This window comes from Dermacentor albipictus, chromosome 4 (genome assembly GCF_038994185.2).
Source record: "Dermacentor albipictus isolate Rhodes 1998 colony chromosome 4, USDA_Dalb.pri_finalv2, whole genome shotgun sequence".
NCBI lineage: Eukaryota > Metazoa > Arthropoda > Arachnida > Ixodida > Ixodidae > Dermacentor > Dermacentor albipictus.
In genome coordinates this window covers 71,806,732-71,826,418 of record NC_091824.1, presented here as the reverse complement: position 1 = coordinate 71,826,418, position 19,687 = coordinate 71,806,732, and the positions used below count along the sequence as shown (strand labels likewise).

General features: G+C 49.2%; 1 protein-coding gene and 1 long non-coding RNA gene across 2 annotated transcripts in view; one reads left to right on the top strand and one right to left on the bottom strand.

Annotated features, from left to right (window-relative positions):
* The window catches only part of LOC135902070 (uncharacterized), a 750,038-nt gene that overhangs the window by 473,840 nt on the left and 256,511 nt on the right, over nucleotides 1-19,687 (bottom strand). The gene's annotated exons all lie outside the window — the stretch shown is intronic.
* Nucleotides 13,805-16,732, top strand: LOC135902061 (sodium-dependent proline transporter-like). The gene has a single exon (XM_065431960.1). It carries the CDS (start codon nucleotides 13,821-13,823, stop codon nucleotides 16,590-16,592), a length of 2,772 nt encoding a protein of 923 aa, XP_065288032.1. The 5' UTR covers nucleotides 13,805-13,820; the 3' UTR covers nucleotides 16,593-16,732.

Below are 19,687 nucleotides of genomic sequence, written 5' to 3'. Positions count from 1 at the left end.
ACACGGATCCAAAGTAGAAGAAGTAATCTGGGCATCATTGCGTCGTGTTTGGATGCCAAAACAACCAGCGGAAAAGGAGCAGGTTGCTTAGCGCTGTTTGCGAAGAGCACAACACACGTAGGGAATCGGGCCGGTGCGGTGTTTTCAGCCTGCGCCGATTTCCATCCGCAACGAAGAATGCCAAGCTGCGCCACCGGTGGATAGCTGCAGTGAATAGGAAGAACTACCAACCCAGCAGTGAAAATGCACGAGTGAGTATTCGATCTGTGTATATTTTGGTGCCACGTTCAACTTTGCGCCCTACAAACGTAATACGCAGGTTTGCTCCGAGCACTTTCTGGGCAACAAGCCTACAGAGCATAATCCCGCGCCGGTGCTTTGCCTTGGCTATAACAAAAAGGCAAGCCTTTTCGTGTTTTCATTCAGGCAGAGCTCCCGACGGTTAAGCGGAACAGTTGAGTTTGCGGTTAGCGATACTTGCAGCTGGTGCACGGAATGACCATTAAGCGTGAACGACAAGTTGCCTTGCTGGTGAGCGTTATTGCTAATGAAGGTAAACCGAAGTCTGCTCGTCACGTAGCATGCGTCCGCAAAAACGTAAACGACGACTACTCGTCGCCGAAGGTGTTCTTGCAGCGCACCTACCTTTACGAGCTGGTGTTTCAGGTGTCATTCGTAACGAATTCATTTGAGCCTACTGAGCTCTGAACTGCGTGCGGGCTGTTATGCGGGGCAAAGCGCAAAATATTTCCGTTCATATGGCGAGGAAAATAAGGTGCTTAATTATTCTTGTATTTTGTAACAAAATTTTGATCGTTCTCACTAGTTTTTTTTTACTGTTTTCTTTTCTAAGGGAGCGCCAACAATCCGATGGCCTCGCACAAGCGAAACAGGTCTGGTACCAGGTAGCTGCAGTTGGTGGGGCTAATTTCTTGGAATGCAGGTGCGGTTGTTGTCTTGTACCAAAGGGGTCCTGATGATGCAGCTTTAAGTAGGGATGGTAATTTTACGTGCCCTGTCACGGTTTGTGCAACTGTAGAACACCTGCATCTGTCATGCTCGCCCTGTTATACGGGCTTTGACTGCACATGTAGTTGAACATTATAACTACTGTAGTACCTCATTTTCCAATGAGTGCAGGTTTAGCATCATATGCTGCTTGTTCGAGTGCTGTAGGCTTTTGTTCTGAATGTTGTACTCTTAAGTGGTTGCACGATACAATTGGCCTGGTGTATTTTCTATTTCATTTTGAGAGGACTTTATATCTTCGCAAAAGTGATGGCATGGGAAAGAACTACAGCCCTTCTTACTATAACATCTATTTTGTTTTCAGTGTGCAGGTGGTGAAGGGCAGGCGTCTGCTAACCAGGCAGTCAAACGACCTCGCCAGTTGGTTGCCAAGCGCGGCCAACCCAGTAGAGACCATTACAAACAAGACCAAACTGAAAGTGCAGATGACAGTGTTCTGCGTGCTTTAATAATATATGGCACCAACACAGTGCTGTAAATTCCTTCACAGGTTACGTGCCAAAAAGCTCACAGGTGTTCTAGCATATAGCGCGCGGTTTGTACAAACTTAATAGCGTACCTACCCGATGTATTCGCTTCTGCAGTCTGCACAGCACTCAGTGTGTCCATTGTGGACTTGCACGAGGTCTTGAAGTTTGATTGAATCCAGACAGCGAAAATGACAGGTTAGAAAAAACGTGAAACACGCCTTCCGCCCAGCTAAAAGCCCAAGTTTCGCTTTCGCGCCGGGTCGCATCTCCCGGCGTGGCAGCCCAGGCCTGCTACTTCGCGGCGCTTGGGATAGATGGCGCGACCGGCGCTCATCAATATGGCGGCGCCCTTTGAATTCACGGTGTTCTGGTGTATAGAGGGGTCGTTTTCGCCGACGTGACGTAGCGTGCGCACGCGCGTGCGTTACGTCGGACTATAAACGGCTCTTTAGTCCGCTACGTAACGCTTTATTTTTGTTATCTACTGCCATCGAGATGGGTGCGCTGCTGTGCGTTGACCGATGTGGCTAGTTTAGTCAGTTCTGTGGTCCTCGGTAGCTGTGTGCTTGTGCACCGCAATTTTTCATCCGTTTCACGACTCGTACCACTCGTGCATCGTGCAGTGGTGCACAAATACCTCAAAAACAAGTCCTACAAGGTTGTTCCGGGTACCTAAAGACAACAGGTGAGCGCTCAGACCCCAAGACATCAGAAGGCGCATATACACGAACACAGCCCTGTCCATTTGTGGGCTCTATGAGGCTCCGGACGTCGTTGCGCCTTGATTGTGCTACACTTGCCTCTTCCCGGTAGAGAAAGCTGACAAATAGATGTTCCTCCTCATTTTCACCTGGTCTGTGACTTGTGTTTTTCTGCGCCAAGTCTCATTCTGCAACTTCAGTAACTTGCCCAGCTTTCAATACTGCCCTCAGTGCTTTTTCTGTGTATGATGTTCTACAAACCTAATAACAGCTAAAAAATTACTGTTAGTGTTTGTGTACTATTTCAGTAACTCCCGATGGGAAAACCGCTGGAACAACCATCATGTGTAGGCATGATACGCTTTTTTTTTTCTTTTGGAAAGCATGAGCGTTGCAAGTATCCTTCATGCAGATTTTTGCAGTTCGTGTTTATTATACAAAGGAGAGCCCAGTAGGTACGACTTAGTGCCTTAAGTGACGTAATTTTTTATGCGAAGCATATTACGAGAGCTCAACCCAGCTCCTCAGGCGTGGCGGTGTCGCCTTGAAACCACGTGACACCATGACGTCACGACAGAGGAGAAGTGGCTTTGGCTCAACTCTTGCAAGACGGGCTGGGTGGGAATCAAACCAGGGTCTCCGGAGTGTGGGACGGAGACGCTACCACTGAGCCACGAGTACGATGCTTCAAAGCGGTACAAAAGCGCCTCTAGTGAATGCGGTGTTGCCTTAGAAACTAGCTGTTTCTAAGGCGTGCGTCTCTTGCTCAGGCGCACATTTCGTTGCCGCGCCGAACGCTGCTTTGCTCGACGCTCACCGCGTCCAATGCGGGGCGCGTAGTCGCTGCCCTGTAGCCCATTGTCTTACACCCCTTGGCGGGTCGACGGGAACGCTGTCGCGTTCCACTCTTGAAGGCGAAGCAGTAATGCATGAGTTGTTTCTTCGTCTAGCCGAACCAAATATAGCCAAGCAACAGCAGTTCACCAGGCTAAACAGTGGTTCAACAACTAAAATAAAGGCTAGTATGCTTCGCATCCTGGGCTTAACCTTACCTAAGCCACAGCCATTTTTTTGCTAAGCATTGCATTCGGGTATAAATAAAAGTCGTGTTGGCTTGTTTTACCTGGTCTTTCATTGACGAATAAGCCTTTCTGCGAATGTTTTCTATGTGCTGCTGCAAAAGCCGACTACCTTCTGTTCGCCTTGCCACCGTTACTCAAGTTGTGGCCAAGTGCACAATAATGTGATAATGTGTTTTTCAGTTTTTAGTATAATGTTATTTTTTTCTGCCATGTTTTTTTTGCAATTTGTTCAGCAGTAATGAACATGTCACGCATTTCATATACTTTCGTGCAGATTTATAAGTAAGCTTTGTTTTGGTATGGCTCTCAATCAAACAATGTTAGCATTTTATTCTATCTTTCAGGTATTTTGCGTGTCATTGTTTTTGCCATTACCAGTGAGTTTTCCCTTTTTATAGTTGTCATGACTATGTCATACACGTCCTCCAATTTTGTGCAATATCTTAGTGCACATATCAAGAGCTCGTCTACATTTAGGTTTTGTCGACGTTATACAAAAATCTAGTTTTTTTATGTGTGTACATGAAACGGCCTTCGCATTTTCTAGCGCTTTCTTTTGTTATTTCACCATCTGTGAACTTTTGTCTTTAGTACTCTTGTATATGTCATGCACCTTTCACTGTTGCTCACTTTTTGAGCGTGTATCACAGCACGTTGTCAGAAAAATCTGTTTTCGGAAACGAAGTCAAGAAAGTGAGGCTAAACATCTGTTGTGTTGGAAGTGGAATTTTTTTATGTCCCGGCACATGCTGGTATAACATAAGTACGGGCAAGACTGCGTGCGTGCCAACGCATAGCCCACGGTGCACCACGCGCCAGCTCGCAAGCAATGCCCCCCTCCCGTGGCAGAGAAAAGTTCGCTACCTGGGCCTTCACATCGACTGCCGCCTGAACTTTAATGCGGCAACCACACAGCTCTGCAGGGACGCCAGGAAAGTTGCAGGTGCCGCAGGCTCCCTGCTCGCCCGTGGTCGCGGCTGCACACCGCATCTTGCGCTCCGAGTTTATAACTCGATCGCTACTTCGCGAGCGCTCTACGCACTCCCGCTCACCAACGCCAGTGCAGCCAACTGGAGGGCCGTTGACGTCGAACACCGCACATCTGGCGTGTGACCCGCGGCTTTGCGAACACGCGAGTCACATTTGGAATAACGCAAGCTGTCAGTCATCCCACTCGCACTACAGACCACTCCTTTAATATCTTGGATTTGGCACTAACTTCACACCCCTATAACCTTTCGGATATCTCGTACCTGAATCGCTCGGCGACCATAAATTACTGCACGCTTCTTTTCATGCCAAATATCTAATCAAACAAAAACGAAAGAAAAAAAAACACTCGCGCTTTACGACAGAGGCAATTATGACAGCATGATCCGAGATTAACCAGCCTTTTATGATGGATTCACCGCTGACTTCTTTGTTCATTTCAGTCTAGCTGGTTACTGTTCAAATCTGCATTCTTGCGTCTGGTTAAATGATAAGTTCCTACTATGACACCTAATGAACGGAAACAATCCTCATGGTTTGAAAACACACTAAAACGACTGAACAACAAGAAAAAACGGCTCTTCCCTTCTGCAAACTCTTCTCAATACGAACTTAAGTTGAATAAATGCTACCTTGTGGTCAAACAATATGACACGCAGGTCGCAAAGGCCAAACGTGGTTTTTTTTTAACCACGTTGCCCTCTATGTTGCGCAATAACCCAAAACGCTTCTGGCAATGTATTAATCCCCAGTCGTCCAACACTGGTCTTCTACGTGACAGTTCTGGCTCCCCAGTCCCCGAAACCGAGGTCGCTGAAGCTTTAAACACTGCATTCTGTTTTGCTTTTACTAAGGACTACGCTGAAATTCTTCCCACATTACCACTTTTGACATATCCTTCTATGGCAAACATTACGTTTAATGCGAAGGAAATTATTAAAATCATACGTTCCTTAAAAAGATTCGTCCTGATGTGGTACTGATGGCATCAACTCCAAGGTTTTAAAAAGCACTAAGCACAATGGCAGTCTTTTTCTAAGGCTAATATTTCAACAGTCTCTCACAACGGGATCAGTCCCCACTGACTGGAAAATTGGTAAAATAATTTCCATCTTTAAAGAAGGCGACCGTACAAATCCTAGAAACTACCTTCCAATTCCAATCACCAGTGTTTGCTTGAAACTGATGGAACACGTTATAAGTTCCGACGTTGCCACTTTCCTTTCATCCGTCAATTTCCTTCATCCTAATCAGCACATTTTCACAAAGCTCATTCTTGCGAAGCACAACTTGCTTTGTTCCTACACGATTTGCATTCTCATCTCGATCGCAACATCCGCACTGACGCTCTCTTTCTGGACTTCGATAAAGCCTTCGATAAAGCATCACATATTCTTCTCCTGCATAAAATCTCGCACCTTAGTCTTCACCCGGACATCTTTAATTGGATCCGAGAATTTTTAACCGAACGCCTTCAGTTTGTTTCCGCCAACTTTATCTCCTCAATCCTATTTCCCATTCGGTCCGGTGTGCCGCAAGGATCTGTCCTTGGGTCTCTCCTCTTTCTCAGATATATTAATGACCTTCCACTTAACTTATCATCCAACATACGCCTTTTCGCTGACGATTGCGTTTTATACCGACAAATAATAAATGCTTTAGACTGATCCGCTCTTCAGGAAGACCTCTTCCGAATCCAGCCATGGTGCTGCAAATGGTACATGTCCCTCAATGTCAGTAAGTGTTCTCGCGTGGGCTTTCATCGACGTCGTAATTATGTAGTACCGTCCTACTCCCTAATAAACTGCACTTTAACACAGTGTGAAACATTTAAATGCCTAGGAGTGCACATATCTAGTGACTTAGCTTGAACCCATTAAAGAAATCGATTAACTAATTCCTGCAACCGATTACCAGGTTATCTGCGCCGCAACTTGTCCTCACCATCTCCCCCACTCAAACTACTGGCATGTAAAACCTTAATCCAAACTAAACTAGAATATGCCTGTGCTTTTTATGGCAACCATCAGGTTAATATAGTTCACACCATTGAATCGGTTCAGAACCGAGCGGCCAGATTCATTATTTCTGACTACTACTATAACACAAGTGTTTCAGACTTAAAATACAGGTTGTGTCTTCCCTCGCTCACCTCCCTCAACAAAAGTGCTCCTCTTCTTTTATTTTTAGGTTCTTTCATTTACAGCCCACAGGCAACCAGGTCATCATTCCAGCCCATTGTTTTTCCCGCCAACCACATCCTAAAGCTGTGTATCTACCACGCGCCCATTCCGCTACATATCAACGTTCTTTTTTTTTTCTATACACAGCCCGTGAATGGAATACCCTTCCTTCTCACATCGCCCCCACCACTGACATTTCTCGCTTCAAAGCTGCCATCGAAGGCCATCTTTCAAGTCACATTACCAAACTTCACACGCCGTTTTTTTCAATGTGCCCACACCTCATGTTCTCCTCTGTAGGGACCTTTAAGGTGTAGTAAATAAATAAATAAATAAAAATAAATTGATTGCTTACGTTTTCATAAGCGCCTTTAACGACGAGGAACGTTGCCTGTGACGGTCTTCTTAGGATTTTTTCGTGCTGAACAGGCGAAACAAGATCTATGACGTTGTCTATAGAAGAGCGTCCGCGTCGCAAGCCTGCCATAGTGTCAGGGTATTTCTTGTAGTGTTTTACATACCACTCTAGACGCGTCAGCACCATCCTCTCCATCACCTTTCCTGGACAACTGGCCAGAGCAATGGAACGATGAGACGCCACGTCTAGGGGTGATTTACCTGGTTTCAGCAGAGGCACAATGCGGCTGGAATTCCATTCAGCTGGAACCACTCCTTCATGCCAAGAATTATTGTACACCTCTAGAAGAGTATGCCGGGATGTTTGACCGAGGTTGCAAAGTGATGCGTATGTCACCCAGCCAGGCCCAGGCGATGAGGAACGTCTACACGCTGCCGACGCCGCTTGCAACTCCTCGATGGAAAACAGATTGTCCATACGAGAACCCCGCAAGATTGCAACGTCAATGGGGTCATGTACGGGGAACGAGGACCGTAGACCAGCAACCTTTAAACAGAAATCCTCCGCTACGTCAATCTCTCGGCGACCTTGACAGAAAGCGAGGCATTTGAAGGGGTGGCGTTGTTGTGGTGATGTTGGACGACCGCGCACCGTTTTCCATATGTGTGATAGTGGTTTATGTGGATCGAGGTAATCACAAAATATCTTCCATCTGAGAGACTGGAGGGTGTTGATCCGACGCTGGATCTTCTGTATGCGTTTCGCCTCCCTTAGGTCGTGGATTGACTTGGTGCGTCTGTACCTTCGTTCCGCGAGATGGAGAATTGCTCGAAGCCGCTCCAATTCTGCTCCGAATTCATAAAATTTAGGAATGAACCTAAAAACTCTGGTGGCTTCTCGAGCAGTGTCGTTAATGTGCTCCTCAATGTTGCCACGTGTACAGTGCTAGATCTTTTGGCAATTCTTTTCCATGAACAACGTCGATGCGTTGAAGAACTGTGGTAGAGTGTGACTTGCGTCGGCTGTCGATTTTAACAGATGTTGGAACATGGTCACTACCATGTGTTTCATTGTCCGGAAATCATTTCACACTCGTACTGAGGCATCTTGAAACAATAGTTAAGTCCAGGCAGCTGCTGTATGTCAATCCCCGCAGAAAGGTGAGACTAGCATCAATTAGGCAGGAGAGTTCATGGTCTGACGCGAAGGATAGTAAACGTCTTCCTTGACAATCCATCTTCAAGCTTCCCCATAGCGGTTGAGGCGCATTGAAATCGCCGGTAAGAATCCATGGTCGAGGTTTCGCTCTGAAAATTGTACTTAGTCTTGCATTGTGAAACTGACTCGAAGATGAAATGTAGGCACCTACCAGCGTGAGTGAAATGTTCTTGCCTGTTGTAGTCAAACATACGTACTGATTGTCGTAATCAGGTGCCACTAAATATAAAAGATAAGTGAAATCGCATCTGACGTAAACGATGACATTGCTGCGGTCGCTATAACTGGCAGACATGAAAGTTTCATATCCTCATAGTTGTATGGCGGTCTCAATGTTTGGCTCACAAATGACAATGATTGTAAATTTGTGCTTGAAGACAAATCAATGAAAGTCAGAAATGCGAGATTTAGGGGCTCTGGCATTCCACTGGAAGATGTGGGGATGCGTGACTCTCACGCATCCCCTGATATATTGTTTTCCCGCATAGCTCCCGTCTCCTGTTTTCCGGTTTCGCCGCCTGGCCTGGTGCCCGCGGCATTCGGTCAGATCGAAGCGCATTGCGAGAGATGGCGCAAGTGTGGCTCTGACAATGCCACCTAACGGTGGGGTTTCTTGGGCACAAAAAGGAGAAGGCTCTTTCTCTTCGGCTTGGATCGGCAATCGGCGCGGACATTCTGCGCGTGCGCCGATCCATACGTCTGCGAGACCGTTTCGCGAAGCCATCCCAGGAGTGAACGAAGACGATCACTCGAACGCGCCACCGTCCGCGTCACCGTACTCACGAACGACCAGGAGTTGGTGTCCAGCATGGGGCGAACATACTCGCTCGTTATCCAGTTGGGGTAATTCGGACTTCCGCGATTTGTCGCGCGCCCATGAGCATGTTTCGTGGATAGCAACTCGGCTAGCGGGCATTAGTCTATGAAAGGTGTAATAAATGCCCTTGTTATTCTTTGCACTGCTGTGTTGTTCCTTTGTCCCAAGAGCACAGTTGAGAACCCCACAAAAATGAACGCTTCCTTGACTTCTTCAAGGAACAAGTGCTGAGAAGCAGCCATGGTGCTTCTGAAGACCTTACTGTACCGGGTTCAGAACATTCAGTACTTGAAGTGCACCTCGAGCCGTAGGAGTGTGTATGGCAGTCAGTAGTACTCGTAGCGTGTTCATGGGGGCCCGTATCATGGTGACGACTTCTTTGCCATCGTCTAGGCTGCAGCCAGAAGGTGAAGCATAACTCGGCGAGCAAGCTACGTCTTGCTGCTCCACTGGTTGGTCTAGCAGTGGCAACGGCGGCCAGTCCTCGCAAGAGGCATTGATGTTCGAGAATTTCTGCTTAGGAACCTCGTTGCTAGTATTGCTAGTTGTCTGTGGAAGTTTGTGGCCTGTCGGTGGATGTGGTGCATCCTTAGCAATGGCTGTGGGTTTCACAGATCTCCGGCCGTGTGGATGCCGACGCTGCACATTAGTGGCAGCATCCCAGTGCGACAAACGATCCCTGACCATTTGCTTCAAGATTTTAAGGTAATTTTTCACATGTGGGCAATTTTTTCAAGTTGCATCGTGGCAGTCTTGACAATTGGCGCACTTTTGGTTTTCTGCACGACATGCGTCGGAGCTGTGCATACCAGAGCATCGCGAACCCACGGCACCACTTGTGCGAACCGGACTAACATGGCCTATCTTTTAACACTTCCGGAATTGAAGCGGCCTTGGCACAAAAGGCCGTACTAGGTGTCGGAAGTACCCGACCTTCACGTGTGGCGGTAGGCTGTCTCCTTTAAAAGTTAGTTTAACACATTGCGAATTCCCCAGGCGATGGGCTTGTGATGTGGCAATTCCCTCTGTCGCAGGTTTGGCGAGTATATGCAGGGCAGAATCGCTCATGGAATTATCTACGTCAGAAACCACACCGGCCGTAGAGTCATGATCGCCTTGTTTATAGCAGCGTGCGTTAACGCTAACCAGCACCTTAACGTTATTCAGAATGTCTAGTGCGCTGCGGTTTGGGACATCTATATCGAGAATGTTCTTTTGGGCGTTCATCCTTACATCGTTGATCTGACCGAGAACAAGGACCTCGAACGTCACAGATTTAGCTTGGCCGTTGAACCGGTTTGAGCCACAGGCACAAATAAAATTGTGTGATCTGATGACTTTCGCCTCGTGTCCACAGTCGTCCTACTTGTGGAAGACGACGTCTTGACGAGTCTTCTCTTTGCGCTTTGCTACGGGCATGAAGTCACTGTCATCCGAGTTTTCATCATTGGTCGTGGAATAGATCACGGTGTCCTCGCTGTCGCTGTCACTCGGGCGCCTAGACCGCTTTCTCGGAGGGGCCGCTGTTGACGTGGAAGGACCCGGCACCGCTTTTGGTGACTACATGTCCATCGCAGTAGTTAAGGGCGCGGCGTATCCCACAAAGTAACATGAAATTCGCAGAGACAAAAAAGCAGCGTTCTACACAACACACACTTCGCAGTATACAACAAACATTACTCAAGGTAGTATTGACTTGCCTGATCTACTATGTGGTATTTACTAGCTCTTGTCAGTGAGGCTGACGCAATATTTGGAGCCCTTTGCTCACCACAAAGAAATGAAAGCCTCGGCTTTGCAGTGAATACAAATACTGCTGAATCTCTTTCCCGTCATTCACTTGCTTTGATATTTTTCCGGCTCTGTAGTATCTGTAAAATGTCTCGAGATCACCTAAATGCCTAACACTTGCCATATACGTATTTGCTTTTAATGCACAAGCATTATATGGCCCCATTGAGTAAAAATCCGTCGTAGTCGGCGTGACCAAAAGATGGTACCGAAAGTGGCCGAAGGCGCGAAGAGTAAAAATAGATAACAAAACGTACAAATTGACGTGAAATGTTTCAGCGAGGCTTCCGTAAACAAAGTAAAGCAATGGCTTTGGAAATTTTGTACATTTCAGCCTCGGCGGGGAAGGAAGCCGGGCCCCCGGGCTGAGAGGTGAGCACGCTTCCCCGACGCCATGGCGGTTCCACGGCTCTGGTTAACTGAAGATTTGCATAGTACGCGCGTCAATGGGAATGTAATGGCACAGCCAATTGGGAGGATGTGGCACCACGTCATGCGAGGCGAGTCACGTCGCGCAACGTCACGACCGAGCCTTCATGGAGTTCCTATTGGCTTCAACGCCACAACACGAGCGAACCTCGGCGGAGCAGATCGGGCAAAATGGTTTACGTACTGATTCAGTAGTGCACTAAGTTCTGCTTGAGGGGAGAGGGCATCGCCGCTACGCAGAATCTCCCTCGCTCTCAGAGTCCTGTGTTATCCACGCGTTCCTTATGCACGCAGGTTCTCACCTGCATTCCAACTGCGCCTCAGTAATGTCAATTCAAAACCGGTCAAGAGCCGCAACGCGCTCGCTTCCTCGCGAGTAGTTCCTTACTCGAACGACTGCTCAGCGGCGTTCGATTCAACTTTAATCCTTTCGCACTCATGACTCAGAAGTGTTTAGCTGTGGGTTACTTGTTGGTCGAGAATTTTCGCTGCGTCTCCCTCACGGAAAGAACTAAAACTTCGGCGATTGAAGTGAGAAGTGTATGCAGTCTTTCGTATCACGCATACAACGTAAAGTACAGCATTTGTTTCAATAAAGAACAAGCAGAAAACAAGCATCCAAACCACATCGTTGATGATAACGCGCTCCTGCTAACAACGCGAAGCGCGTAGCCGCCCCCGCCTAGCTTCCCCGTAAATATTACTGTTGTGCAACCTGCCACTACGAAAGCAGCTTCCGATGTTGGGAGTGACGTCACTAGCTTTTCATACATAAGAGAATCTGCCAAGCAAGTGATTTCATTGCTGTTGCAGCATCACTATGGGTAGGCAACGCATAGTTAAAACTCCCGAGGAGCAGCATGAACACAAGCAGCGACAAAGGAAAAAAATTGGAGGACGCTTAAGCTTCGCCTTCAAGAGTGGAACGCGCTAGCGTTATTGCACCCCGTTCGCACCGCCCACTCATTCGCTCGGCATGCTCTTGAGTCACACAAAGACAGTTTTCATATACAACTCTTCCAAGTTCACAGCACAACTTACGAGGTGGCCCGTATCGGACTTTGCACCCACGAATAACCCGGTGAGTGCCGAGCAACGCAGCGTTCGGCGCGGAAACTAAACGTGCGCCTGAGCAAGCGGAACGAACCAAAGAATCCGGTGTCTTGGAGGGGGAAACGATCTACGCGAGCCAAACGTCGTGATCGGCACAGACAGCCAAGCCGCGACGCGCCATGGAGGTGGACACGATCATGGGGCTGACGCCTCGATGGGATCGTCCTCTATTTCACTTGGCAGCACCACGCAGACGCATGACTCCACGCCAGCAGCATGGCACACATCGCAGGGGATGCTTTCCCACCAGGCGCGCTACGGCCCAGCGATCACGTCAGAGGCGTCCCCCATAGGACGCTGCACGTAGGAATTGCGCTGTGAGTGGAAAGAGGAGCCGCGTCGCCTAAACACGAGGGTTCGAGTGACGCACGCTGGAAGTTGGAAGGGGAGAGAGCGAAAAAAACTCATTAAATGCAAGGGTATTGGAGCATCCTCACACGGGGACCTGCACGGCCCCAATTCGCTGAAAGGAGACGACGGTGAGAAGCGGGCGCGTGTTGCGCCACCTGTCGGGGTAGCGCCGTACATTGCGAGGAGGGAGTCTTCTGTGTTTCCCGCACGATGGATCTGCGTGTGCGCCAAGCGCTGAAAAAATGTAGTGCAAACGTACTTCCATACCCGTTTAACTGCGACTTCTGTAATTTACATGCTCATAATTACCGATATATACCGCAGTATAACTTTCTACGGCACGTTTATAAAGAAACACCGCCTTCACTAGAGGCGCTTTTGTCCTGGTTTGAACCATCGAACTCATGGCTGAGTGGTAGCGTCTCCGTCTCACACTCCGGAGGCCACGGTTCGATTGCCACCCACACCATCTTGCACGTTGTTTTTATTTATGAAGTGCCTTGCGGGATTTTTCGCTCACGACCAATGCCAGGGACGCCGACGACACCAGCTTTTCTGCAACACGCGCTCCTTAACGCTATCGTGTTAAAAACAATGCGACCAGCGGTCGCGCGCAGCCCCTGGTCGTACTGCCGTGCGGGCAGGGGTTGAGCAATAAGCATTGCATATCCCCCTGAGCAGTTGTAGTGGTGGTTTTCAACAGCTTCGCTGGTCATCCACTTTCGAAGGACTGGGATGGCGAGTCAATTGTAGCGATTATTTCAGCAACCAAAGTTGCCTAACCTGATGTGCTAGAATAAAGCTTCTCCTGTGCGACAGTTTCTGCCATTGCGATATGAACACAGCTGGGAACCTTTGAATACCTAGCGCTAAAATTCTGACGCACTGGGAAACAGTAGACGTAGTGTTTGTGATGTTCTTCAGAAAATACGCTAATACTAAAGGAATCAGTATTTTGTGTTTAGCTTAGCCAAGTGCGGAGAAAAGGGGACTCTAGGGGTTAGGCCAGCGCCGAATGCTATACGTTAAAAATCCCCTGGTCGTCAAAATGAATCAGCAGTCTTTCCCCACACCGTGCCTCATAATCAAACAGTTGTTTTGGCACGTAAAACCCCTGAATTCAATTCAATTGAGATTTGCTGCTCTCACCGTAAATTAAATCAGAAACCAACAAAATTGCGCGGTTCTCTAATGATGATCTCTTGACCAAATGGCTGGCAAGTGGCTTGGCGGAAGCAGCAGCAGTGGTAGAAGAAGAAGAAGAACCTTCGGCTTCCAGGCGGCCGCAATGAACACCGCGGATCGCCGCCGCTACCAGAGCCACACTCAGCAGTTCCTGACGTTCGCTGCCGTCATCGCGAGCAAGAACGGCATCTTCACCCTGCCTCGACTCCTTTTCATACACGGCGGAGCCCCGTTCGTGATCGCCTACACGACGCTTACGGTGAGCGTGGTGATCCCAGTGATGCAACTGGAGAGCATGCTAGGCCAGTTCATGGGCGCCGGAAACATCGGAATCTTCGACACTGTGCCGGGCCTGCGGGGTCTGGGCCACACGATGACCTTCTACTTCACGCTTGGCATGACCATCTTCGTGACCGAGTGCTCCTACTCGACCGTGTTCCTGGCCAGCTTGTTCCGATCTACTCTCCCATGGGCTAACTGCAGTTACTACCGACCATCGGACTCGTGCTACGAGCTGCAAAGAAAAATGGTGCTTTGTAGCAGCGTGCAGGAACACATAGTTCAGCACTACCGGCACTCGCACGAGACGCAGGGAATGCCGGTGACGAACGGCACGACAACGGTGCTTGTCCCCGAGTCCGCCTACAACTTCAGCGACTGCGCCAACGGCACGCAGAGCGCTACGCGTCTGTTCTTCGACTCCAGGGTTCTCCGGCGCTCGACGGACGGCCGCGACGCGATTCATCCGGAGATAGCCATCACGATGGCGGTTCTCTGGCTGCTCGTCTTCGTCGCCACCAGAAATGGCCTGCAAAACGCCGAGTACGCAGTGTACGTTATTGCTACCCTGACCATCACTACGCTGACGCTGATGCTCGTGAATTCTTTGGCCCTAAAGTGCAGTGACCGCGGAATTAATATCTTAGTCAGGGCACCACTGTCAGGCATCATCAGCTACGAACTTTGGCGGGACGCGCTGAAGGTGGCAATAAGCAACATCGGCATCTTCAGTGGGGGTTTCCTGAGCACTGCGCGCTTCAATATATTCAAAACCAATATAGGAACATTTTCAACCGTCGTAGCTCTTATGCAACTGATATCTTCGCTACTCTACGGACTTCTCTTCTACGTGCACGTTGGATTTCTGTCTTCTGTTAAGGACACGGAGATCGAGCGCATCCTGGAGAGCGCCGATATTGAACACGTGGTAATGCCTGAAACCCTCACAATTTTGGATACGACGCGCGTTTGGTGCACAGTGTACTTCACCTGGTTGTTAGCCAATGCCCTGGGGTACATGATGATAGGTCCTGAAGTTGTCCTCGAAGCGGTCGTGTTTGAATTTCCAGAATTTGCAAAGTTCCGGAACAGGCTCCGCTTAGCTGCCTGCTTTTGCTTCTACGTTTTCGGACTTTGTCTGTCCACCACCTCTGGACCATACATAATCAAGCTGCTCGCGCCTAACATTGAGGTCATTGCGGCGCTGTCTCTTTTGTTAGAAGTGCTGGTCATTGTGCGAATTTACGGGATTCACCGCATCATGGCGCACTATCACACAATGACGGGTAACTACCCGAACCTAATGACGCGATTATCCTGGACTTTCGGAGTGCCTCTTCAACTAACGATGCTCCTGGCGGTCGAGGTAATGGAGCCGTCTCAAGAAGGGTACAGGGGCACTCGCTGTAGTTACTTCGCGAAGCTGTTCGGAATCTGGATCATCATTGTCGCAGTCAGTTTCATCCCTACTTACCTAATCGCCCTTCTCACGGTCCACCCGTGGGATAAGATCATGGCGCCAGCAATGACGTGGTTGCCCGATGACAAAGTGACCACTCGCGAGTGCCGAACACTGCTACAAGAATTTGGCTACGCTTCGAGGAAGGGGGCCCTGCCTCACCAGCCGAGTCTAGCCAAAAGTGGCCAGGTTAGTGAGGCTGCTGGAACCAGGCGCGGTGACACGGGGACTGTGGCGGAGACGATAGACCCACGCGAGATGGTGGGCACCACGGAGCGGTCAGTCTCGTTCGCCCCCGACGTGATAACGAGGCCCCGTTACATCGAGAACTTCAATGAGCTCCTCGAGCGGCAGTTCGGACTCCGCTCTTCCAGGAAACCATCCCAAGATGCGACCTCTCAAGCAGGCTTTCTGGATGACACTTCTTCAACCATACAGATTAATGTGTCCGGTTACGATAGAAACATTGACACCATTCCGACATCGGTGTTTGCCAAGGAAGACGTCCAAGAGATTCGAAAGATTATCGACAAAGTCGACACCGCGCTCTGCGCTCTCTCCCCAGAAGACGCCGCCTTTGCGGAGAAAATAGCCCTGGTCAACGGCGAACCTGCCAAGCGCGCTGCTGAATCATCGATCGAGAGCAAGAGAGAGGCAGACAAACGGCGGAGCTTGGCGGCTGCTGCGGTGCTTCCGCTGCCTCAGCCAGAAGGCGACGCCAAGCTTGCGAAGGACGCCGTACAGAAAAGCGACAGAAAACAAAGCGCAGTACCGCTTCCACCAGCTGCTCCGCTGCACCAACTGGAATGTGACATCAAGCCAACAAGCATGACTGGTATAGCAGGCAAAATGGACAGCAGGCAAGGTCTTGTTGCAGCCCCTGAATCAGCAACTCCTTTAGCGCAGCCGACAGAAGGTGGCGTAAAAACTCCAAAGGCGCTGGCTGCGCATTCTGGCATCGAAAGTCCGTCACTCAGTGAAAAGCACGCACAGCATTCGATGAGCAAGGAACGGCCCGGGCGGAAAAGAAAGAAGAATAAGCGGACGTCATCTTCACGATTACAAAAGAAGAGGGGCTCAAAACAACTGTCCAAGGCTAAGAAATCCGCCAGCAAGAAGCGCAAGTCATCAGGGTAGGAAAGCGCTGACGTCAATCTGGGCAAAGACAGTGTTGATTGCAGCCCGAAGGACAGCGCTAAAGGCAGCGCTATGGCAAGCCCTAGTAATTTCGGCTTTAAGGGAACCGCACGTCATAAATAAAGGCGGCCACAATTACCTACGGCTCAAATTTTATTGCTCAATTTTAGTCACTACCCATGTGGCGCGGAAGGAAGTAGATCGCCGTTTCCACAGCATGCATTTCAACACTCGCAGTAGCCTTCTTTATTCTCGTTTGACTACCGTAAGAAGCTATGTATAGTTGCAATAATGATTGTACACTCCTGTTTCTTTTTATAATGAAGTAAATATTTGTACTAGTTGACGCACAAAGGTTTTTCTGTATATTTTGTCTGTCTGGAGTGCCAACCACGGGTGTTGCAGAGATTTACACATACGGCGGAACACTGCAATGAAGTTTGCTGTTTTACTTTTATCATTTAGGTTATCTATTCGGCATATGTTTGATGCACACTGTGCATTGAAATCAGCCTCTAGAGAGGAGCAGATTTAGAAGCTCCCGTGTCAATTCATTAATAAGTTCCGCTGCAATGACAGAATGTGCCGAGAGAAGCCGTTCAGTGTAGAAAATGCCCTAGTGTATAAGATATGAATATTGCAAATAAATAAAACAATGACGTTATGTTCTGACGCTACGTTCATTTTGGCTTGTTAAAGGTCTTTCGCATAACGTATACCACCTATATATATATATATATATATATATATATATATATATATATATATATATATATATATATATATATATATATATATATATATATATTATACCGTTATTAGGGATTTCTGTTATCTTTTCCAGGCAGGAGAGAATCATCACGTAGGGTGGTAATAAGCTCTTCGATTGGACCTTCGGTAATGGACAGCTTTATTTTAGAAACCATAGAAGACATCTTTTCCTTTACCTAGCTATCTCTATCAGTCTTGACCAACCCTGTGGGTTTGGTAAAAAAAGAAGACAGTCCGTGGATACCATACGCTGCTGTGGATCTCACAAGCGCAGTGCGAAGCCACATATTTATCAAGTACTATTTTAAAACGAGGCCTTCTCCTTGCCTGCTGCAAAGCAGCCAGCTTTCATACGTAGTGATACGTAAGGTTCACGCATAAACGGCTGTTATAAACTGATAGCTGACAGCAATAGAGAAGGGTATTGATATGAATAAACTTTTATTTGGTCCAGCAAAGCGCGATAAAACGCGCACCTGGCTAATCCCACGACGGGACTGACAGATCTAGTCTGCCGGCCCGATCGCGGGCGCGCTGGACGGCCAGGATTTGATCCTCAAAGACGGGACTTCGCAGGAGGGCGTCCCACTCTTCCTTGGTGAACTTCGGGCCCAGCGACCCGCACTCCCAGAGCATATGAGGCAACGTAGCTACCTCACCACATGCCAAGCAAGAACAATTGGTATAAATCTCTGGATATATGCTATTAAGGGACGCCGGATTTGGGTACGAGTTCGTTTGCAGAAGTCTTAGTGTGACCGCCTGCGGCCTGCTTAACTTGGAGTGAGGCGGGGGGAAAACCCTTCTCTCTAAGTAGAAGAATTTAGTTATTTCGTTGTGTGTGAGAGGAGCGTCTCGGTGTCCGGGGAGAGAGTCGCCCGACCCGAGGGCAGCGCGGTCGGTAAAGCCACGCGCAGCCTCGTGGGCAGACTCGTTGAGGTTCAAAGGAACCCCCTCAATCGCCCCGACGTGTGCAGGGAACCAAAAAATCGAGTGCATGGAGGTGTTGCCATGTTTGGCGCCTTTCAGAATTTGAGCTACCTGCCGGGCTACCCGGCCTTTCTGAAATGCCCTGATGGCGGCTTTCGAATCGCTATACACCCTGTCTCTCCGACCGTCTTGCATGGCGAGTGCAATGGCCACTTGCTCGGCCACCTCTGGGTTCGTCGTCCGGACGGAAGCACAGTTGATAACTTTACCCAGCGTGTCAACGACGGAAACCGCAAAAGCCTTGCCGTCTCGGTATGCAGCTGCGTCCACGAAGTTTGCTGCGATTTTGTCCCTGTTTACTTGCTTTAGCATATTCAATGCTCTTGCCTTGCGACGACCTGCGTTGTGAACGGGATGAACGTTGCGGGGCAAAGGGGCGACCACGATCTTCGCCCCTATTTCTCTGGGGATTTGGGTGTCTTCAGCCAAGTTCTTGGTTGGTGCGAGTCCGAGCTCCTCGAGGATACGCCTGCCGGCCGACGTGGTGGACAGCCGAGTTAGCTGGGCCCGTTCCTGAGCCTCGGCTATCTCCTCCATGGTGTTGTGTATGCCGAGCCGAAGGAGGTCCTCTGTATGCGTTCGGACGGGCAGCCCGAGGGCTCTCTTGAAGAATTTTCTAATGAGGGCATTAAGCTTTTCCCGCTCGGCTCTGAGCCAGTTGTGCATGGCCACCGTGTAGGTGAAGTGACACAGCACAAAGGCGTTGATGAGCCGAAGCAGGTTGTCCTCCTTGAGGCCACGATGTCTGTTCGTGACCCTTCGGACAAGGCGAAAAGCATTGTCGGTTTTCGCAATTATCTTGCGTAACGCAGTGCCGTTGCCGCCGCGTGATTCTATAAACATACCCAGGACTCTGATGGTGTCGACCCGGGGTATCGGGTCACCGCTCCGAGTGAACAGGTGAATGTCACTTTCCGAGACCGGTTTCCAGCCCTTGGGTCTGCGCCCTTTTTCTTTTCTATAAAGGAGAAGCTCAGATTTGGTCGGGGAGCATCTGAGTCCGGTGGGTAGCAGGTACTGCTCCGTGACGTCTATCGCCTCTTGCATGGCGCTTTCCACTTGCCCTTCGCTACCGCCGGTGCACCAGATGGTGATGTCGTCTGCATATATGGTGTGTTTGACGCCTTCAACTTGGGCCAGATTCCTCGAGAGGCCGATCATGCAGATATTGAAGAGTGCAGGAGAAATGACCGAGCCTTGCGGCGTGCCCCGTGGGCCCAGGAACAACTCGTCGGAGACAAAGTCGCCGATCCGCAGCTTCGCTTTCCTCCCCGTCAGGAACGAACGGACGTAGTTATATAGTCTGGGGCCCAGCTCGAGGTCTGCCACGGAGG